At 38.0% G+C, this 21,224-nt stretch overlaps 1 protein-coding gene across 1 annotated transcript; it reads left to right on the top strand.

Annotated features, from left to right (window-relative positions):
- The first annotated feature begins 3,815 nt into the window (after positions 1-3,815).
- Positions 3,816-21,224, top strand: LOC127966805 (1-acyl-sn-glycerol-3-phosphate acyltransferase epsilon-like). The gene is made up of 4 exons (XM_052568080.1): positions 3,816-3,997; positions 6,064-6,225; positions 9,178-9,301; positions 20,102-21,224. The coding sequence occupies exons 2-4, from the start codon at positions 6,099-6,101 to the stop codon at positions 20,325-20,327; spliced, it is 477 nt and encodes a 158-aa protein (XP_052424040.1). The 5' UTR covers positions 3,816-3,997; positions 6,064-6,098; the 3' UTR covers positions 20,328-21,224.

Genomic DNA, 21,224 nt, shown 5'->3' with positions numbered 1-21,224 from the left:
TTTCCATTACTGTGTCAGGGTTTAACAGTTGAATTGGTATGACGTTGCAACTCCTTTTGTGAACTAAGGCTTAGGATTTCTTGATATGGTTCTTCTTCCTTTTCTGCCACACTGTGTATTCCTTTTTGCACGGTCTCTTTTGTTTTGCATGTGGATGCAAAATGGTTCAGCTTGCCACATTTCCTGCACTGCTTTCTATAAGCTGGGCTACTCAGTTTTTTCCACTCATGCTGTTTTCCACAGAATTTGCACTTAGCTGGTTGTGTCTGTTTGGCACTCTGGGCCTGTCTAACTCTCTGAACTGCGTGCACTTCCATTTTCTGACCCTTCAATAGTCATCACATTCTCTTTTGACAGTTCTAATGCTTTACATATCCTCACACTCTTATCAAGTGTCAGGTCCATTTCTCTTGATAGGCGTTCTCTCACGTGCGAGTTCATTATGCCGCATACTATTCGGTCTCTAATCACTGAATCTCTCACCAATCCAAAATTGCATGTATCAGCCAGCACTTTCAAGTCAGTAACATACTTGTCAAACGTTTCGCCTGAGTTCTGATTTCTGGTGAAAATTTTTTATCTTTCCACAGTTTCATTCTGTGCTGGATTGCAATGATTTCTGAACGCGGTTAACAGCCATTCCAATGCTCAGCGTCTTACACAGTTCTCTTCCTGTTTCTCTGATTAAATATTGGAAAACTTTTACCTTCGTTTTGTTGTCCGCGTCTGTAAGCGACAAATAGATATACAGGGAAAACTCCTCTTCCCACGCTTTCCAAGCTTTGGGTATGCACGTAGCATTCCAGTCAAAATTTGCTGGCGGTTTCAATCCGAACGCACCCTCCATAATCGGACCCCGTCTCTCGCAGTTGCTCTCTCGATAGCAAACTTAATATTTCACTTTTGTATTGTACTTTACTGCTGCCACCATGTTATGCTTGGTTCTCTCTGTCAATATCTCTATTTTTATATAAATAAAGGAATCTCACAACCACATGCTACTCAGTGCTCTCACTTTACTTCACGTGCTCACGCATCTTAATGACGTCAAATACACAGGACTCACAGTTTAACCATACATGGTCTGTCACATCCTTCTGATAATATATAACATATTGTAACAGGCAACCACTTATGCTGCGTTACCCAGGGAGCAGTTAAGGTTCGGTGCCTTGCTCAAGGTCACCTCAGTCGTGGTATTGAGGGTGGAGAGAGCTATGTACGTTCACTCCACCAGCCTACAATTCCTGCCGTCGTGGCGAGCACATAGTGGGAGCAGCTGTTCTACGCAAGTTTTTGTGTGTATTTTTGAGTGTATTTCATATTCTTGAGGTAGGGGATATTCGCTGCATACAGAGCCATTAGGAGTCCAAATGCCTTGGGGACATGGCAGATGTCAGTGATGACAAGATGTCCAAACGAAAGCAATGTTGGTTATTCCTTGGGAAGCACATCACATTGCTGCTCCTCAGTTACAATCAGAATCCCCTCTTCAATTTCTTTCTCAAGATCCTCAATTTCACCGGATGGCTGGAAAAACAAAAAATATTACATTACTTATTAAATTTATAATAAACATTATAAAGTACATACACTATTAAAGTTGTGTGTTTTGTTAAAAAGGACAGCTACCAATAAAAGAACATTATCATTCACCCTAATATTTAGAAAAAATTTTGCAACCAAACATGACAGTCAAAAGTAATTGGTGCTCCTCAACTGTTTCGATTACCTATATACAAAACTAAGCTTTTTTTTTTTTTTTTTCTAACGGTCTAATCTGTCCGACCATTTAAATAATGAACTGAAAATATATTGGTATAAATAGGTATTCCTTTTAAATAATAGTCTGTTGCACTGCATGTTCCAGAGTAAAGCATGACTGAAGAGTTAGTTAACCCAAAAATCCTTCCTCACACGGCTCCGGGGGTGAATAAAGGACTCTTGTAGTGAATCCATCTGTTTTTGTTAGAAAAATATCCATATTTAAAATGTTATAAACATTTTCCATGAGAGCCGTTTTGGGTGGATGACATATGGCATAGCACATGTGTCATGGAACGTTCTGCTACGCCCTCCTCTGGCGGTATCAGATCCCTCTCTCCTGAATATTAGGACTGCATTTCCCAGTGTCCCTCTCCCCAATCATCCCCGTCTAACCCTGCTTAATTATCTTGATTACCTTCTAGTATTTTCACCTGCACCTTGTGTTCTCCCCTTTATATTGACTGCTATTCCCTTTTATATTTTGTGAAGTTTTGATTTACTCCTGGTCTGTATTGTTATTATCTCTGATCGTTGTATCCCTATTGAGGAGATTATCTAAGTTCTCTACGAACGTCTGCTTAAGTTCCTTTTCATTGCCAGCCTGAGTTTATGTCAGCTGTTCTCTGCTTACTCACCTGTATTAATAAACTGCTGCAGATGGATCTAACTGACTCCGCCGTTTCATCACAACATGCATGCACCGATGATTAGTGACGAACCCCAAAACGCAGACAACAATATGCCTGAATTAGAAGCACAAAATTAGGCTTGCACGTATGATAGTCAGTGGAAGTGAGAAAAAAAGTGTTATGTTTTAAATATGGATATTTGTTTTATTTGACTATTTTTAATTTAACTCAGGTTAGATTTGTCTGAAAGAAGAAAGTCATATACACCTAAGATGCCTTGAGTATGAGTAAAACATTTGAGTTGAATTACTAAAGTGAATGAACTTTTTTTATGACTTTCTAATTTGTTTAGATGCACTTGTATATCGGGCCTTTGCTCATAACAGCATTTTTAAATGTAGTTTTTAAAAGCTTAACAAACTCTACTGGTTTGGCTCTGTTTGCACTTATTTTGTCTCTCCTTCTGTTGGATTGCAGCCAAGAGTGTAGAATACACTAGTCAAAAAAAAAAAAATATATATATATATATATACATACATACATACATACATACATACATACAGTACAGACCAAAACCAAAAGTTTGGAGACACCTTCTCATTCAAAGAGTTTTCTTTATTTTCATGACTATGAAAATTGTAGAGTGACACTGAAGGCATCAAGGGCTAATTGACCAAGAAGTAGAGTGATGGAGTGCTGTGCCAGATGACCTGGCCTCCACAGTCACCGGACCTGAACCCAATCGAGATGGTTTAGGGGTGAGCTGGAGCGCAGACAGAAGGCAAAAGGGCCAACAAGTGCTAAGCATCTCTCGGGGAACTCCTTCAAGGCTGTTGGAAGACCGATTCAGGTAACTACCTCTTGAAGCTCATCAAGAGAATGCCAAGAGTGTGCAAAGCAGTAATCAAAGCAAAAGGTGGCTACTTTGAAGAACCTAGAATATGACATTTTCAGTTGTTTCACACTTTTTTGTTATGTATATAATTCCATTTATAATTCCACATAATTCATAGTTTTGATGCCTTCAGTGTGAATCTACAATTTTCATAGTCATGAAAATAAAGAAAACTCTTTGAATGAGAAGGTGTGTCCATACTTTTGGTCTGTACTGTATATACTTTAACATGACCTTCTAATTTGTTTAGATGCACCTGTATATTGGGCCTTTGCTCATAACAACATTTTTAATTGTAGTTTTTAAAAGCTTACCAAACTCTACTGGTTTGGCTCTGTTTGCACTTATTTTGTCTCTCCTTCTGTTGGATTGTAGCCAATAGTGTACAATACACTAGTCAAAAAAATAAAAAAACTATATATATATATATAGTACAGACCAAAAGTTTGGAGACACCTTCTCATTCAAAGAGTTTTCTTTATTTTCATGACTATGAAAATTGTAGAGTCACACTGAAGGCAGCAAGGGCTATTTGACCAAGAAAGAGAGTGATGGGGTGCTGCGCCAGATGACCTGGCCTCCACAGTCACCGGACCTGAACCCAATCGAGATGGGTGAGCTGGACCGCAGACAGAAGGCAAAAGGGCCAACAAGTGCTAAGCATCTCTCGGGGAACTCCTTCAAGACTGTTGGAAGACCATTTCAGGTGACTACCTCTTGAAGCTCATCAAGAGAATGCCAAGAGTGTGCAAAGCAGTATTCAAAGCAAAATGTGGCTCCTTTGAAGAACCTAGAATATGACATTTTCAGTTGTTTCACAATTTTTTGTTATATAATTCCATTTATAATTCCACATAATTCATAGTTTTGATGCCTTCAGTGTGAATCTACAATTTTCATAGTCATGAAAATAAAGAAAACTCTTTGAATGAAAAGGTGTGTCCAAACTTTTGGTCTGTACTGTGTATATATAATATATATATATATATATATATATATATATATATATATATATATATATATATATATATATATATATATATTAGTGGTGGGCATATATATTACTCACTATGATCTTGAAATTAATCTAGATTAATCTAGATTAAAATGGTTCATTCGAATTCTGCCGAAGGCATTCAGAATATGTGTTGTTACCCAAATAAAATTGACAAACAGTAAGTCTTTGAGAAGGGGTTTATCAAGCTAGGTGGTGCATTAGAAAATGAGCTCATCTCCTGTTTCCAAAATGCATCACAAAGTGCCTGAAAAAGTTGTAAACTAATTCCACATTGCACAAGGTGCAAACAACCTTACGCCTGTTTCACACCAATGTTTAAGTTTTTTTCAAGTTTGTAGGTGTCAAGGTACAGAAACCAAATAATTAAATGTAAAATAGCACTGGATAGTCTTCAATGTAAAAATGAAATATACAATCAAACCTACATATATTCAGACACCTTCAACATTTCTTACATTATTACAGTTTTGCTATATATATCAAAAATTATATCTGGTGTCTGAATAATTTTTGGTTTGACTGTTAAAACTACAAAGTAATTCAGTCAAGAGCATTGAGTGGTTTTAATTTCCATTTTCTTGGATTAACATTACAGCAGCCAGTTGCTAAATTAGGCGCTAAGTTTTCCTCAACTGTTTACTTTCACTTAAGAAATAACTGACAGTTTTTTCGAGCAAAATTTCCAAGGTGGATATTTTGACATATTTTGTATGTATTTGTCGGTACAAGAGCAAAAATAAGCAAATTTGATGGTCAAGTGTTTTGAGAAACCTTTCTCTGCATGAGCCCTGAACACCAGAACACTACGAGTACTGAATTGGACTCTTTCACATCTTTTTGTTTGTTCAAACTGCGATTTGTATTTGTTTCGTTCAGGTGCAGGAGGGACTTCGAAGAGAACTTCGCAGAAGAGAGCTCGGTTTACTGTCGCTGTCCGTGATACGTGGCTCTCTCTCTCGCACCGATCACAGCATGCGAGTAACCAGCTACTCCGCTCAGCTTTTCCGCGTCTTGTTTTTGGATGCTTTAATGTTTAAATCGACAAGCGGTAAGGCGTAAAAACCTGTGTAAAAGATAAGCTTTCGTGACAATGCGCAGCAGTGGCCCGTCAACTGTCCTGAGCATCTTTTTAGGCTGGCCTCAGCCAGTCAGTTATATAAAATATCAAGGTGAAAGTCATCATAGCTTGCTTAGTATAGACCCAGCTCCCAAACCCAACTTTGAGAATAGATTAACGGCGATTTTTTTTATTTTTATCGCCCGATAAGAGTCCGATCACGGCCCACCACTAATATATATATATTTGCTGTAAAGGTACCATTCTTTACTCACTTTCTGTATATAATTCACAATATAATATCATTAACAATTTGAATATGGACCAATGTCCACATATACTTCTAAGTTTGAGGAGGGACAAACATTGACCGTAACAAATTTTTTATTGTTATCTCTATGAATGAAAATGAGAAATGTAGATGTTTAAGACATAAATTAATGACATTTTATTTATTTTTTGGGTGAATCCATTTACGCCTACTGTAAGCAGAGACAACAAGTGATTATTATATTATTGTATGTGACTATAGAGTTTCCCAAAGGCATCATAAAAATATATAGAATTTTGTAATTTTATAATTTATTTTTCAATCACTTATAGATGGCTAACATTTCTGAATGTTTTCCCAATGTACTAAATTGCAGTTTCTCAAACTAATTTACTTGCAATAGTCATGTTGTCTTGCCTATTGCAGGACTTGCTGTGCTGAAGCATGTTTTAACACCAAGAATGAAAGCATCACATGTTGCCATTGAGACTATGAAGGAACACCTGGATGCTGTCTATGATGTAACTGTTGCATATGAGGGAACACTCACAGAAGATGGCCAGAGACGTCCTGCTCCTACAATGCCAGGTATGTTGTTATTGCCATACATTCAGTTTGCAAGCATGTTTACTTTCCTTAAATGAGACCGGAAAGAAGTGTTTAAACCACAAATTGAGGACTGTAAAAATACAAATATGTTAATTTATTTATTATTCCTTTTTATTCAAAACAATTACAAACATGCTTAATAAGAAGCATTGTAAGAACGCGTCTGTCTCTGGCTCTGCGCCAGCCAGCGAACGCAGATTTGAATTTAGCAGCTGATGCTGTGCACTGAACGATCTAATCATGAGTATGATTGTATCAAATATATAAAAAATATTATTTTTTTTTTTTTTTTTGTCATTTGAAAGCTGCATTTACTTGACTCAGAAATCTGAGGGGTCGTGTGCACCTTCACTTTGAATGGGCATTGTAGCAACAATCACTTTCTGGGGAATAATTAACTCAAATGAAGTGAATATTCATGAGTCTATGAATATAACGTGCTTATTGCTTACAAATATTAAATTACCCAAAGAGGGAATATTTAATCATTTAAAGGTAACCTTTACTAGAATTAATTTAAGTTACTCTAGACAATCTGTTCGTCCAGCGAACTGGAAGCTAGACTTCCTTATCAAAATCCAATAAAAATACCCTTCTTACAAACTCCAAGAAATATTAATCTTCTGATCAGAAAAAAACAATATTTTCTGTGTCTGTACTACTAAGATTACTGAAAATTAATTCATATAAAACAAAGCTCGTAGCGTAGATCACACGATTCAGGGACTTCGATCTCAATGAGCAAATATGTAAATATGAGTATATAGCAAAACGAAAATACAATTTAAACAAGGTAAATGAACAAGAATAATAATGAGATAAATGAGAGAGAGAGATAAAGAGAGAGAGAGAGAGAGGGAGAGAAAGTGAAAGTGAAAGTGAAAAGCAATCTCAGCGTGGCAATTTCAAACAGTTAACTTTGCAAGAGACCCCAAGTCATTGAATGATTTCACAAACATGGAATAGCCTAGACAACCTTAAACAGCAATTTTAGTTGCGATATAAGAAAGTACTTGCTTTGATCTGGCTCTTGTGCGTAGCTGCGCTCAAATTGTCCGGTCCGTGCGGCCTCAGCGTGGTTCTTTCCAGAGCAGATGATACGCGAGCTCGATGGTTAACGCGAAGGTAAACTTTGCCAAAAGATGACTAGACTTAAGTTCGTTTGGCTCGTGAAGGCAATTGAACGAAGTCAAATATCAGCAGACAATAAAGAAAAACTAGAATGAAACGAAAAGTAAAGAAGAATAACGGAGAACTTCTTGAAGTCCGGTTGCAAAGCTGGGAATCCTCTTTTCTCTCTGGCGGAATGCCCAGAATACAGGTTTCCCTGAGCTTTTACGCAAATCGAGGTTTACACCTATTTTTTGTATGAGCCAATGAAGTGTAAACAAACTAAGGCGGGAAAAATCTTCTTTGTTTGCTGATTTCCGCCCACTGGTCTAATTTATGGCGATGTCAAAGTTACACATTTTCCTTAAGCAAGATCGTTCCTCTGAAACAATGCATCTTTTTGTAATTTACTATCAAGATTCGTTAAAGTCGTGTTTTTACGATTATCCAGACACTAAGAACTATGATTTTACCAGTCCCGTATCCAAAGGTACAGAGTTATTCTTAACGAAATGCATATAAAGTTTGCATTAAACACACAGTAACATTCATATATTCCACTATGCCGTATACATACATTTGAGCACAAAAAGGGAGACATTAAAAAACATTTAGAGGTAGTTTTAGTAAAAGAAGGTCCATGGGCCAGCAAAAATGCTTGTGCCTGTTTTTGAGTGTGTGTGCGTCTCATGAATGTGTGCGTCTGTTTCACTGGAATGTGCGATCGAGAAGGGGGGGTGTTTGTCGTCCCTTTTGAAGTTCGATATCGCATCTCTGGATAGTCTCCAAGGTGTTATAACTCTCATCCCCGCCAGGACGTTGCTGTCATGGTGGCGCCCAGGGTGGTGAGTTATGTTGTAAGAGGGTTGTAAAACGAAAGTCCTTGTTTTTTCTTGAACTCACGTTCTGGTCTTTGAGTGTAGAATGTGTCAAAAGGGTCAGGATTCATTAACATGGAACAGATGGTTGAATACCATCCGCTCATTGGTGTTACAGCATGTATACAGTACACTTACTGTGTGCTGTAATACTACATAAAAATCATGATCCTGAGTGATTCATCTTTTATGAATCATTAAAATAATTGTATCTGGGACACTGTGAGCATGAAGACGGTAGTGTTACCTAACATTTTTAAAGCTTTGCTTAAAGGTACGCTATAAATGGGTGGTGATCATATATTTGCTAGAGATTAAACCCAGTGAGAAAAATTACTTTTTACAGTTTATTTTTGTTTTCCTTATTTATTACATAAACCATAAACTACATTAATTTTTCTTGCCACAGCTTCATAATGAACTGAAAATAATTTTAAACTTCTCATAATAACATAAAATAACAGTGTGTTTTAACATCATTGCTTTGTTAAATCATCTTTCAGTTGAACTAAAAAATAAATAGCTATGTGACTTAATGCACTTATCAAGTCACGAAAGGCTGTGATTTGATTAAATAATTGTAGTCAGTGTTTATTTACATACACTGAGCAACTTGGAACACAATGTGTGCCAGCCATTTCATATTTTCATATTTTATAACATTCTTGTAGACAGGCAGCATGCCACTAGATTTGTAGTGAGAAATGTCTGTGATGGTAAAACACACTGCAGTTTTCTGTCAAAAATGAAATCTTTGAAGTGAAGTGAACGAATTTCGCTATGTTATATATGAAATAATTTATATGAATGCTCTTTTTAATTTTAGTTCACTTTCATAAACATTTTTTAATTGCTGTGTTTGGTTTTTTGTTTGATTGTTTTCTGTCAGATGGTTGTCTGAAATGCCTTATCCTTATTCTATCTTGAATTCTCTGTTTAATAGAGTTCCTGTGCCAGGAATGCCCCAGAGTTCACATCCACTTCAACCGCGTGGGCATGAGGGAAATTCCTGCAGAGCCAGTGTTCTTCCGCAGATGGCTGCATGAAAGATTTGAAATCAAGGACAAGTGAGTATCCTAATTACATATACTACAAACAATTACATATATATACCCTAACTACTTGTGGTTACACTTTATTTTATGGCATCCGTGTTACAGTGTAATTGTACTGTTAAGTACTTGGTAATGTTCTCCTCTATGCCCACCTCTCTAAAATACGTAAATTTTTATAAAGCTCAACGTTCTGAAAAGCGAGGTATGCTCTGATTGGCCAGCTATTCTATGTGTTGTGATTGGCCAGATGCTTCAAGCGTGTGACGGAAATGTTACACCGCCTTACAATATTGTGATGGCTGTGTCCTTGTGCGACGAGACAAAATAAATCAAACCCAAGGCATTTATTGCATCCAGTGGGGAAATTACTGATTATAATGTCTTTTACTGCCGTATAACATAAAACCATCAATCAATCACCTTTATTTATATAGTGCTTTAAACAAAATACATTGCGCCAAAGCACTGAACAACATTCATTTGGAAAACAGTGTCTCAATAATGCAAAATGATAGTTAAAGGCAGTTCATCATTGAATTCATTGATGTCATCTCTGTTCAGTTGAAATAGTGTCTGTTTTAATTTGCAATCAAGTCAACGATATCGCTGTAGATGAAGTGACCCCAACTAAGCAAGCCAGAGGCGACAGCGGCAAGGAACCGAAACTCCATCGGTGACAGAATGGAGAAAAAAACCTTGGGAGAAACCAGGCTCAGTTGGGGGGCCAGTTCTCCTCTGACCAGACGAAACCAGTAGTTCAATTCCAGGCTGCAGCAAAGTCAGATTTTGCAGAAGAATCATCTGTTTCCTGTGGTCTTGTCCTGGTGCTCCTCTGAGACAAGGTCTTTACAGGGGATCTGTATCTGGGGCTCTAGTTGTCCTGGTCTCCGCTGTCTTTCAGGGCAGTAGAGGTCCTTTCTAGGTGCTGATCCACCATCTGGTCTGGATACGTACTGGATCCGGGTGACTGCAGTGACCCTCTGATCTGGACACAGACTGGATCTGGTGGCCACGGTGACCTCGGAACAAGAGAGAAACAGACAAATATTAGCGTAGATGCCATTCTTCTAATGATGTAGAAAGTACGGTGTTATGTGAAGTGTTCCGGTTCCAGTTTACCTAATTAATGCAGCCTAATAATCCTTTAACGGATTTGGATATTAAAAGCATATTAGTATGTTATGTGTATGCCAGGTTAAAGAGATGGGTCTTTAATCTAGATTTAAACTGCAAGAGTGTGTCTGCCTCCCGAACAATGTTAGGTAGGTTATTCCAGAGTTTAGGCGCCAAATAGGAAAAGGATCTGCCGCCCGCAGTTGATTTTGATATTCTAGGTATTATCAAATATCAAACCATGTGTATTGTGATTGGAGAAACGACAAACAGCAAACGACAAACAGCAAGCACTACTCTACAGTGCTCAAAACTCATGTTTGCAATGTCATTGGCTAATTCTTTAAATATTAAATAATACTTACAGACTATGAGTCAGAACAGCTGGCATTGTAGGCTGCTCTCTGTGTTTCAGGAAACAGTCCAATATAAAATGAGCTGCACAGATCTTAATATTTGGTTTGAACTTTTCTGGAACAGTGTTGTAAATACAACTTAACTACAGCTTAACCACTGATTTATAGTTGTGTTCTCTTTTGGAAGGCCAAAAAAAGTATTTAAATTTTCGCAACAAAACGCGCAGTGTTTCCATGACATGGCAGTGGCAGCAGCTGCGATAATCAGAGATACGCCTTCCTTCTTTACATGAACATTTTGGCGGTGATATGCAAATCTTCCCACACAGTGATGTAGACATGTGGGGATGTGTTTAACCAAGGCATTATAGGAGGCCGTGGACGAGTCTTAACTTCTATAAAGAATATATCTTTGGGTTTGAGACTTTAGTCTTTGCAACTTAGGTAAGGCTTAATTTATTGTTATTACTATAGTAATTACATGTAATGTGTAACAAGGCATTTTATTTTGGTTATGTCATGTTTACAAATTTGCTGATGGACAGGGTTCCCATGATCATGAAAATCTTGGAAAGCTCCTAGAAGTTCATTGGTCAAAAAAAAAAAAAAAGTGTTTTGATACTGTTTGCAAGAGTTACATCTAAAAGCTACATATACTTTGTATATACTTTGTATCACCAGCAAACATACACTCATTTACATCCTTCTCTTCACTCTCTGAGGCAGAAGTCTCCAAACTCATCCTTTATAACAGTGATCCTCAAATCTGGCTCGCGAAATCCAGTTTCCTGCAGAGTTTAGCTCAGACTCTAATTAAACACACCTGCCTGTGATTTTCTAATGATACTGAAGACATTGATTAGCAAACTCATGGGTGTTTGATTAGGGTTAGAGCTAAACTTCGCAGGAAAGTGGATCTCGCGAGCCAGATTTGAGGATCACTGCTTTATAATAACCCTACTACTTGCCTGCTTGATCCTATTTCATCTCATCTCCTTCATGCCATTTGTTTTGCAGTTGTACCTGCAGTCACTCACATCATCAACACATCCCTCCACACTGGTGTTTTTCCCTCATCATTTAGACGGGCTCGTATAACTTCACTACTTAAGAAACCCACCCTCAACCCATCTCTTTTAGAGAACTATAGACCAGTTTCCCTTCTTCCTTTCATTGCAAAAACACTTGAACGAGCTGTGTTCAACTAAGTCTCTACATTTCTCACACTCAACAACCTCCTTGACAGCAACCAATCTGGCTTCAGAAGTGGACATTCAACTGAGACTGCCTTGCTCTCAGTTGTTCAAGTTCTAAGACTGTCAAGAGCGGAATCCAAATCTTCAGTACTTATCCTGCTTGATTTGTCCACTGCTTTTGACACGGTTAAACACCAGATTCTCCTATCAACCCTACTGGCAAAGGACATCTCAGGACCTACACTCCAATGATTTGAGTCTTACCTATCAGATAGGTATCATGGAGAGGTGAGGTGTCCAAGTCACAACATCTAACTACTGGGGTGCGTCAGGGCTCAGTTCTTGGACCACTTCTCTGCTCTGTCTACATGGCACCATTAGGTTCTGTCATTCAGAAACATGGCTTTTCATACCACTGCTATGCTGATGAAACTCAACTCTACCTCTCATTCCATCCTGATGATCCAACGGTAGCTATTCGCATCTCAGCTTGTCTAACAGACATTTCTTTTTGGATGATGGACCATCACCTTCAACTCAACCTTATCAAGACAGAACTGCTTGTGATTCCAGCAAACCCATCGTTTCATCACAATTTCACCATCAAGTTAGGCACATCAACCATAACTCCTTCAAAAAAAAAGGCTAGAAGCATTGGAGTTATGATTGATGATCAGCTGTCTTTCTCAGACCACATTGCTAAAACTGTCCGATCCTGCAGATTTGCTTTATTCAACATCAAGAAAATCAAGCCCTTTCTTTCGGAACATGCTGCACAACTCCTTGTTCAAGCTCTTGTTCTGTCCAGGCTCGACTATTTCAATGCCCTGTTGGCAGGTCTTCCGGCCAGTTCTATTAAAACTTTACATTTAATCCAGAATACAGCAGCAAGATTCATTTTTAATGAGCCAAAAAGAATACAAGTCACACCACTGTTTGCCCTGGCTACCAATAGCTGCTCGCATACAATTCAAGGTGTTGATGTTTGCCTACAAAACTACCACTGGCTCTGCACCCATTTACCTCAATTTGTTACTTCAGACTTATGTGCCCTCTAGAAGCTTGCGATCTGCAAGTGAACGTCCCTTGATTGTGCCATCCCAAAGAAGCACAAAGTCACTTTGCCATCTTCAAGTATCGGCTTAAAACCCATCTCTTCCATCTTTATTTGACCCTCTAACTTTAACACTCACTATTCTAATTCTATTCTTTAAAACAATCTAACTACCTTTCTAATCTTTTTGTATTCTATTTTCTTTTAATTTATTATGCAATTGTGTGTGTGTGTGTATACTCTAACACTAGCTTGCTCTATTCTTTTTCTATTCTATCTGTTTTCTTTTTATTTATTATATTATTTAAAAGCCAATGCTACATGTAATGTGTTAACCTAACTGAGACTTGTTAGCGCTTATATATTATTGCTCTTTTTGTAGTTTTTGATTGCTTCCACTGTCCTCATTTGTAAGTCGCTTTGGATAAAAGTGTGTGCTAAATTAATAAATGTAATATAATGTAAATGTAGCGTATTGACCAGATAACATTCATTTAAATATTCAGAAAGATTTTTAATCTAGAGACCTCAAATCTAGGCCCGAGCCCGGCCCTGGCCCGAAAAGCTCAGGCCCTAGCCCGACCCGTGTCCGACAGCTCATCAGAATTATCAGCCCGAGTCGGACACGAGCCGTGTTTTTATTTATTTATTTTATTTTATTACACAGCGGAAGCCTGCCCTATTTGCAGCAATTAAAATAGTTCACTTTTGTGTTATGTTTCTTTTCATTTCTTTATCAAGTTAATTTAGAAAAATGTTTGGAGTTTTTTTTTTAAATGACGATTAACGTTAATCAGCCGGCTCGGCTGTAGGTTAAAACACATTTAATCAAGTAAGCCTTTCAAATCAACGCTAATACTTTACTTGGCTACAATAAAATCCATATATATATAAAACACTTCAAGCATATCACACAGACAGTTAATTTAATAAATGTTTATTTATCAAATCACAGTGAGTAAATTTAAAAAAATTGAAATACTGACGCAGGCTCGCAAACGAAATGAGAAATAGCCTTCAATCTAAACAAATTAAATTAAATTAATTAAAAACAAACTTGCAGGTGGTCTTACCTCAAAAATCCACCACATAACATTTTTTTCCATTAGTTTCCAACAGTTAAACGAAAATAAAGTCCAGTCAAACAAAAAGTTAGAACAGTCTCTTACAGAGCATTGTGGAGAAAAAGAATAGCATCCAGTGTGGAAGGTTTTAACCCTGTCCTCCTCTCTTCCTGCTGCACTGATGACACGTTTGCTGCTGTTGCTGCTGGCGGGACACTAAACAGCGAGCCAGTCTTGACAGTCGCGGTAGCAGGGTCTCGTCCTGTTTCCACCATAGCAGCACATCTCGTCCATCACCTTCCATGTTGTGATTGAGGCGCATGTATCGCTGTCATCCTCGTCCTGTTCCACAATGTTTTCAAACTCGGCCAGCGCTCTCTTCTTTGCTGTGTGGCCAGCAGCAACAGGTGCAGACACAGAAATGCTCGCCGCTGCATGAATCATCATTTTATAATTATTAGTTGGCCAACTAGGCTATGATTAATACATTCACTTAGAGGCCTATAATAGCTACTACTACAATAAGTGGATATAAGTGAAGTATAATCGTGGGTAGCGCTGACGGAAAACCGTACGTGCGTGCATGAGACTGTCATGTCAGTATGTCAGTGTAATTGTAACGGGTTGAATTATCAGATTATGAAAGTTATGAGGTTATGAAATGTCTTTCTATGTTTGTTTTTCTATCATCGACGTCAACTTGTGGTGTACACATGTGCAGGTTTGGGGCCAGGTACACATGTGCAGGTTTGGGGCCAGGTCCAGCTGTGTATCGCTGTCGTGGTAAGCCACCACATCTGGAATGTGTGTCTTGGTGTGGGTGTTGCTTTTCCACAACCTGACATTGACAGTGTCTTTAAGTTTGTAGACTTGGCTTGACTCGCTTATGGGTTGGTTCAGGAGCACATCCACTTCCCTTTGTTTGGAATTGACGTGCAATAAGATGGCGCTATCCAGAGAGTAGAACAGGTATATTTGTAGCAGGTCAGCTGGCGTGGTGATGGCGTAAGCCAGCACAGTTAGCACAAGGCTTAAGGGTATCATGTACGGTGGGGTTCTGCCCGTGGTTAGGCTGTCATTGGAGGAGCTATCCTCCCACAGCAGGTCTGTCGTTAATGCTGTAACCAGCTGAGTCTGGGCAAAGTCATTATGGAAGAAAATAAACAGCGGTTTCATGGAGTTCACGGTCTGGTTCGCTGCATTGACACTGGACATACCAATGTTAAACAGAGTTCTGGCAGCAGCCGCGGCTCTGAGCAAAGCTCCCGGGAACTGTTTGGAGCGGTGATGGTGTCCAAACTCCAATTGTGTAACAGTCACTTTGAAATTGGGTGGGTGTGTTGGGAGTGACCACAGCCTGTTGTTTAGTGCGCCAGTTTTGGCGAGGGTGTCAGTTTGATCTTTTAGGTCCTTGTCTAGACCTGGTAGCTTCGAGGGTCCTTTTACCTTCTTCCAGAACAAAGTCACATTGTGTGTTTTTGTGATGTTGTCACATTGCTGGAACAGGTGTTGGAGTTTGACTGGCCTGTTGTTTGCAGTTTTGAAACTATCCTGTTTCCTATTTGGAAGATGGCACACAAAACTGAGTCTAGCATAGTTAGAGTTTGTACAGGCTTTGTTCAAACAGATGTTGAATTCAGCTGGTGAGTTGGCGTAGTCGAACAGACACCTGTTGAAGGTGAACTGTTGGATCCCAAATGTGAATGCCAGCTTGTGTTGGTTTTCCGGGTGCACCAGAGAGATTGTTGCTCCTCTGATTCGGGGCATTTCTTGTTCTAGCTGGGTCCTGTGCCATTGTGACAGTGGCACCTGTTGATTCAGTTTCATTAAGTTTTAAACCATTCTTCCTTTGAAGGTCGAACTGCTTTTGTTTTTGGTGAAGGGTAGTTCCTCTTTAGCAACGAAGTAGGCCGTGTTAAATTTCAACATCTCTGCCTCATCTGCGCTCTGATTGACAGTCATTTGTCTTCTAAAAGCAACCAGCAGTGGCATTGATTTGATTTATAATCATGTCAAGGCATACTCAATGTTTTAGGCTGAGATTGTGTTTAATCAGTGTATTGTGTTTAAACTGCGAAGTGCCTGTACTTTTGGCAAACTTTGTGTTCCCCGCAGTTCTGGGATAGCTGCTGCAGTATTCGCAATTCATATAGTTCGAGTACTTATAGTATCTCAGCCAGCTGAATTCTTTCAGCCAGTCTTCTTGAAAATGGTGAGTGCGTGCTTTTTCGCCACACCAACCTCTGACTCTGCATCATCATCCGACAGTGACACTGTAGATTCTGGCACTGGTACACTAGCCGCAGGTCAGAAGAACGAATCAATAGTTCGCTTGCTCATAGCCAAGATGCACACCACGCACATATCAGGTTGTGATGATATTTGTTTCAGTTTCCTTCCCACAGATGTTTACGCTCACTCGATTATCTCTAAGCTCCTCCCCCTCCACACATTTTAGCCACTTACAGTGGCCCTTCAATATTCTTCTCACACGCATTGGGCGCCTCACAGACAGGCATCACTCAATGAGACGGGAGTGTGTGCTCGCATCTCATGAGTATGTGTGCGAGTGTGTGTGTTTGCGTGCGTGTGCGCTCGCGTCTCATTGATTATTTCATTGCTCATTTCATTGATCATTGACGTGCCCCTTCCACGTTTAATGTATAAAAAAAATACGGAGGGTGGAGGAGGCAAATGTACTGGTCACACATGTGCGACTGGATGTAAAATTCAGTTGCACACTCAAATTTTGGTCACAAAATGTGACCATTTGGTCGCAGTCTGGAGCCCTGACATTAGAAACACTGTACATACCAGATCTGTCGTAATAACGAGTCATAAACACATCCACAACTGTAAATCCCGGTTTAGTTAGAAAGGTAAGGGTCCACTGAATGACATCTCATGAAGCACGTTTAGTCCAACGAAGCAATAACGTTTTAATATGGATCATAATTCCTTTGTTTACATTTCAGTTTTTCAGCGACAGAACTGTTTGCATCTGTTATGGAATAACTCATGGTCGGAAACTGCGTCTTGGTAGAAAAAGAAACGGCATGGTTTTGCAGAGTACAGTGTCACAAACAGAATGAGACAATCCACTGGAAAAAAGAATGAATGAAAGATAGGCGAAAGATAGTTTATTTGAATTTTGGCGCTCCCCCGTAACCCGCTCTGACGCACCTGTCAGCTGATGGAGGCGGAACTTATAGCGATTGTTTTTTTCTTTGTTTCTTTTATTTTTCAACAGTTTTTATATTTGTGAGAGTGTGTTTTATGTTGAATAAATAAATAAATAAATTTAAATAAATGTATGCATTTTGCAGACGCTTTTATCCAAAGCGACTTACAGTGCATTCAGGCTATCAATTTTTACCTATCATGAATGTGAATGTATCTGCATGATTACCATCTGTTTGAGTGCAAATCAGCCCAAATCAGCTCGCTATTACTGTATGATCATGGCTATCAAAGTGAACGCATCTATATGAATAGAGAGAGTGGATTATTTACTTTATGGCATATCTGTGTTATTACCATCCGTTTAAGTGGCCATCAGCACTTATTTGCATCGTAATTCATTGTAAATACTGCATTTCTAGCAATCTCGGGATGTTCTGTAATTGGCAAACAAAGTTAAATCTCTTTTTATTTTTCTTATTATTCTTATTTTTCTTACTCAAATTATTCTTATTGTATTTTTCTAGTGCTCACTAATCACTAATATGATCACTAATATGAAGTCTAAGTTTCTGTCTAGTGTTTTATAACTACTTTAAAAAAAACTATGCAGTGGTATTTTTACTGACTAAATAGTTTGTAGAAGCCTTCAATACTATTGGGAAATATATTTTCTTATATTTGGGGTGTGGGGGGTCTAGACATAGTCTCAGAAAAATATTTACAGGACTCTCATTTTTCATGATATCTTATTCAGATTTGAAATAGAAACTCATGAGACATGTGGCTTTCCACTCATTAATTTCCTAGATTGCTCCACTCCAATAAATCCACTCACACTATAAAATTAAATCAGTCATTTCTAAACCAGCTTCTCATCAGTGTATCTTCACTACACTATTCACTACAGTGACCTGCTACATGCTGCGATACAAGACTGTCTCTCGCATTTCGGGACAGTCGACAGAACTGTCACTTGACTAATCAGGTCATTGTTGCATTGTCACAAAAAATATATAATTTGCACTACTTTAAGTATTTTACTCGTGGGCTCCAAAGGCTGTATTATGTGCCCTCACAGTCACATCATATTTGTGCTGCACAAAAATTGTGCATATAAAGCCGCCTCGCGAGTATTATGTAAGAGTTATTTTTCGTAGTTTGAGTTTAAGCAACCAAATACAACACAAACAGTTATTTGTCTACCCTTTAAGTGGAGATCTGTCTCCTGCAGCTTGTGCGCGGCGCGTCAATCTGAGTGGAGGCGTGGTGAGTGACGAGGTTTCTCTGAGAGCTTGAGGATCAGTGTTACGTAGATCTTATTGGCAAGCTCTTTTTAAAAATTATCTTTGGTTAAATATTTGCAAAACCCTCTAATTTAAAATAATTATAACGGATTATAATAGATATTTGAAGTCTGGATAGTTTTTTCACGGCAAATCTGATAGGGTTAGGGTATGGCAACTGTTATTCTCTGCTACAGAGTCCTGCACATGTCTTAAATTTAGGCCCTTTAACCCTGCCCGTGTCCGACATCAGAATTACCGGCCCGAGGCCATCTTTTTTTCCTCCTTCTCCTTAAACAGTTTATACTAGCATTAAAATAGTCCAGTTTTATATTTATTTTCAAGAGATTATATTTTGTTTCTTTTTTATTAAGGTTAAGGTTAATTCGTGGCTGTGATCTGTTTTTATTTGTGTGCAGTCACAATATCAACAAATGTTGTGCTTTTGTATAATGGGGAAAAACAACATGATGTGCTTCCTGGCGTGTCATCTTTAACAGGAGAACAAAAATGAACCGACCCTCAGCGAAAACATGCCTCACAGACATGATAAATATATCTATAGAAAGCTTTAAATTACTACATAATGAAAAACAAATCAAAATCAAAAGCTGCATAAAGATGAACTTCTCTTTAAAGGCGGGTCTATGGAGAAGGTGAGTCAGGATCAGCAATTCATCCTTGTTACACAGAATCAGAAAACACTAGTTTATTAGTAAATAATTCAAATATCTCCATACTATTTATTTAAAAATAAGGAGAAGCCTAAAACAGTGATGTGAAAATTTTCCCAAGGCCGGCCCGAGTGGCGTAAAAAGGAGGAGGGGGGTCCGCCAAATGAGGTGTCGGATCGGATTCCGGAGACAAATTAAGCCCTGGCCATAGCTAAATATCTCTACTATGTGAGCCTAAAATGCATCATATTATTTGTAGCATATTTTTGTGTTTCGTGTTCGTATTTTTGTGTTTTGTGTATATTTGTGTACAGATGTTTCATGTTCCCCTGTAGTATAGTTTAATAAACATCCATATGTATTCACACTTGGTTGTCTTTGTTTGCTGCTCACAGGACGAGGTCACTTTAACATTCCAGTTTCGCTACATGCTCTGGGAGCAATGTGTTAGTAGTAAAATAATTTTTCGTGGCCATAGAAATTATCTTACTTAGTCAATAAACAGTTAACACTGTCTGCCCTGCGGATGAACAAATAATTTTATTGTACTATTAATACTAAAATGCTACAAGTAATTCCTGAAGATGAATGTAGTTAATAATAACTCGTTATGATTAATTATGTACATCTCACTTTGAACTAATTTGTTACACTTTAAAGTGGTTAAACTAGAGACAAGCCACATAAACATTTAATGAGAATGTTGGGTTATTTCCCAATATGTACTGTATAAATAACAATGTGACAAGAATAGTGGTGTTGCCATTCTTTATGATAAATCACTGTTGATTAACAAATTATTGTGTACTGGAAATACTGGATTATTTTAAAATGGTGGTTTAGTTGCAAGTTTAAAACGTTTTGAAAATATGTTATTCTTTCTCTTTAGGCTTCTAACTACTTTCTATGATCCTGAAGATCCTGAGAAAAAGTGCAGGTTCCCTGGAGAATGCCAAAAGTCACAACTTAGTCTTACAAAGACATTGCCTTCTCTGCTGATTTTGGGTGGCCTCACTTTGCCAATGCTGTTAACAGAGTCAGGAAGAAAACTCTATCTCAATACCTGGCTCTATGGTACTCTGATTGGATGGGTGTGGGTAAGTGTAAGTCCATAAACTAGCCAAACTGGGGTGGGGGGGGGCATCCATATCAACACTTTGGTTTCATCATTTAATTCATTTATCACCATAGTTTATTTTTGGCTCATAGTATACATCGAAGAGGATTATTTAATTTTTTCATTTGTTTTATTTTATACTCTTAACTGGCAGAAAGATAAAACAGTAACACTGTGTCTGCACTGCAAACAAGTATGAGATGCAAAAAAACTAAAATGTCCCAGTTGTCAGCATAATATGCTTACAGCACTGTAGACGGATGTGAAGATTTATAATAGGAATGTTTCAGTATTGTTGCATGTCATCATTGAGTTGTGATTTTGACCCAATGTTAGTGTTTCTATACGATCTGAGCTCAATTGTAATCTGAAATGCAAAAATGGATAACAATATGGAACACAGAGACGATGTTTGTGTTTGGTATTAATGTTGAGTATACCCATGGCAGTCTTGAAACATTTTTCATTTAACCATATGATTGGCCTTGTTGGAACCATGTGTTTTTAATTTACAGTATGCAAGTTTTTTTTTTTTTTTTTTTTTTTTTTTTTTTGTGTAGTTCTGAATATTGTTAATGATTTCTAAAATCAGTTGTGTTTACAGGGCCTGTATTTCATTATCCTGATGGGTTTTCTTTTAGAATATTTGGAGTATTTTATTATTTTATGCTGATTTTCATTATGTAATTCAAGTATTTTTTTTGTTATGCGCATTGGGTTTTGTTTGTATGGGTTTTGATTTGTATTATTTTTTTATTATTATTTGATGCCAAGATCTAAAAAGCCTGTCAGATATGGGCTTTTTATTATCAGTGTTTGCACTGTTGCTAAATATTTCACAGATAGTTGCTTAAATTACTTGTTGCAGGAGTATTAAAGATTGTTCAATCAAAAA

This window comes from Carassius gibelio, chromosome B10 (genome assembly GCF_023724105.1).
Source record: "Carassius gibelio isolate Cgi1373 ecotype wild population from Czech Republic chromosome B10, carGib1.2-hapl.c, whole genome shotgun sequence".
Lineage (NCBI taxonomy): Eukaryota > Metazoa > Chordata > Actinopteri > Cypriniformes > Cyprinidae > Carassius > Carassius gibelio.
The sequence above is the reverse complement of the archived record's forward strand: the minus strand, read 5'-3'. Positions and strand labels throughout refer to the sequence as shown.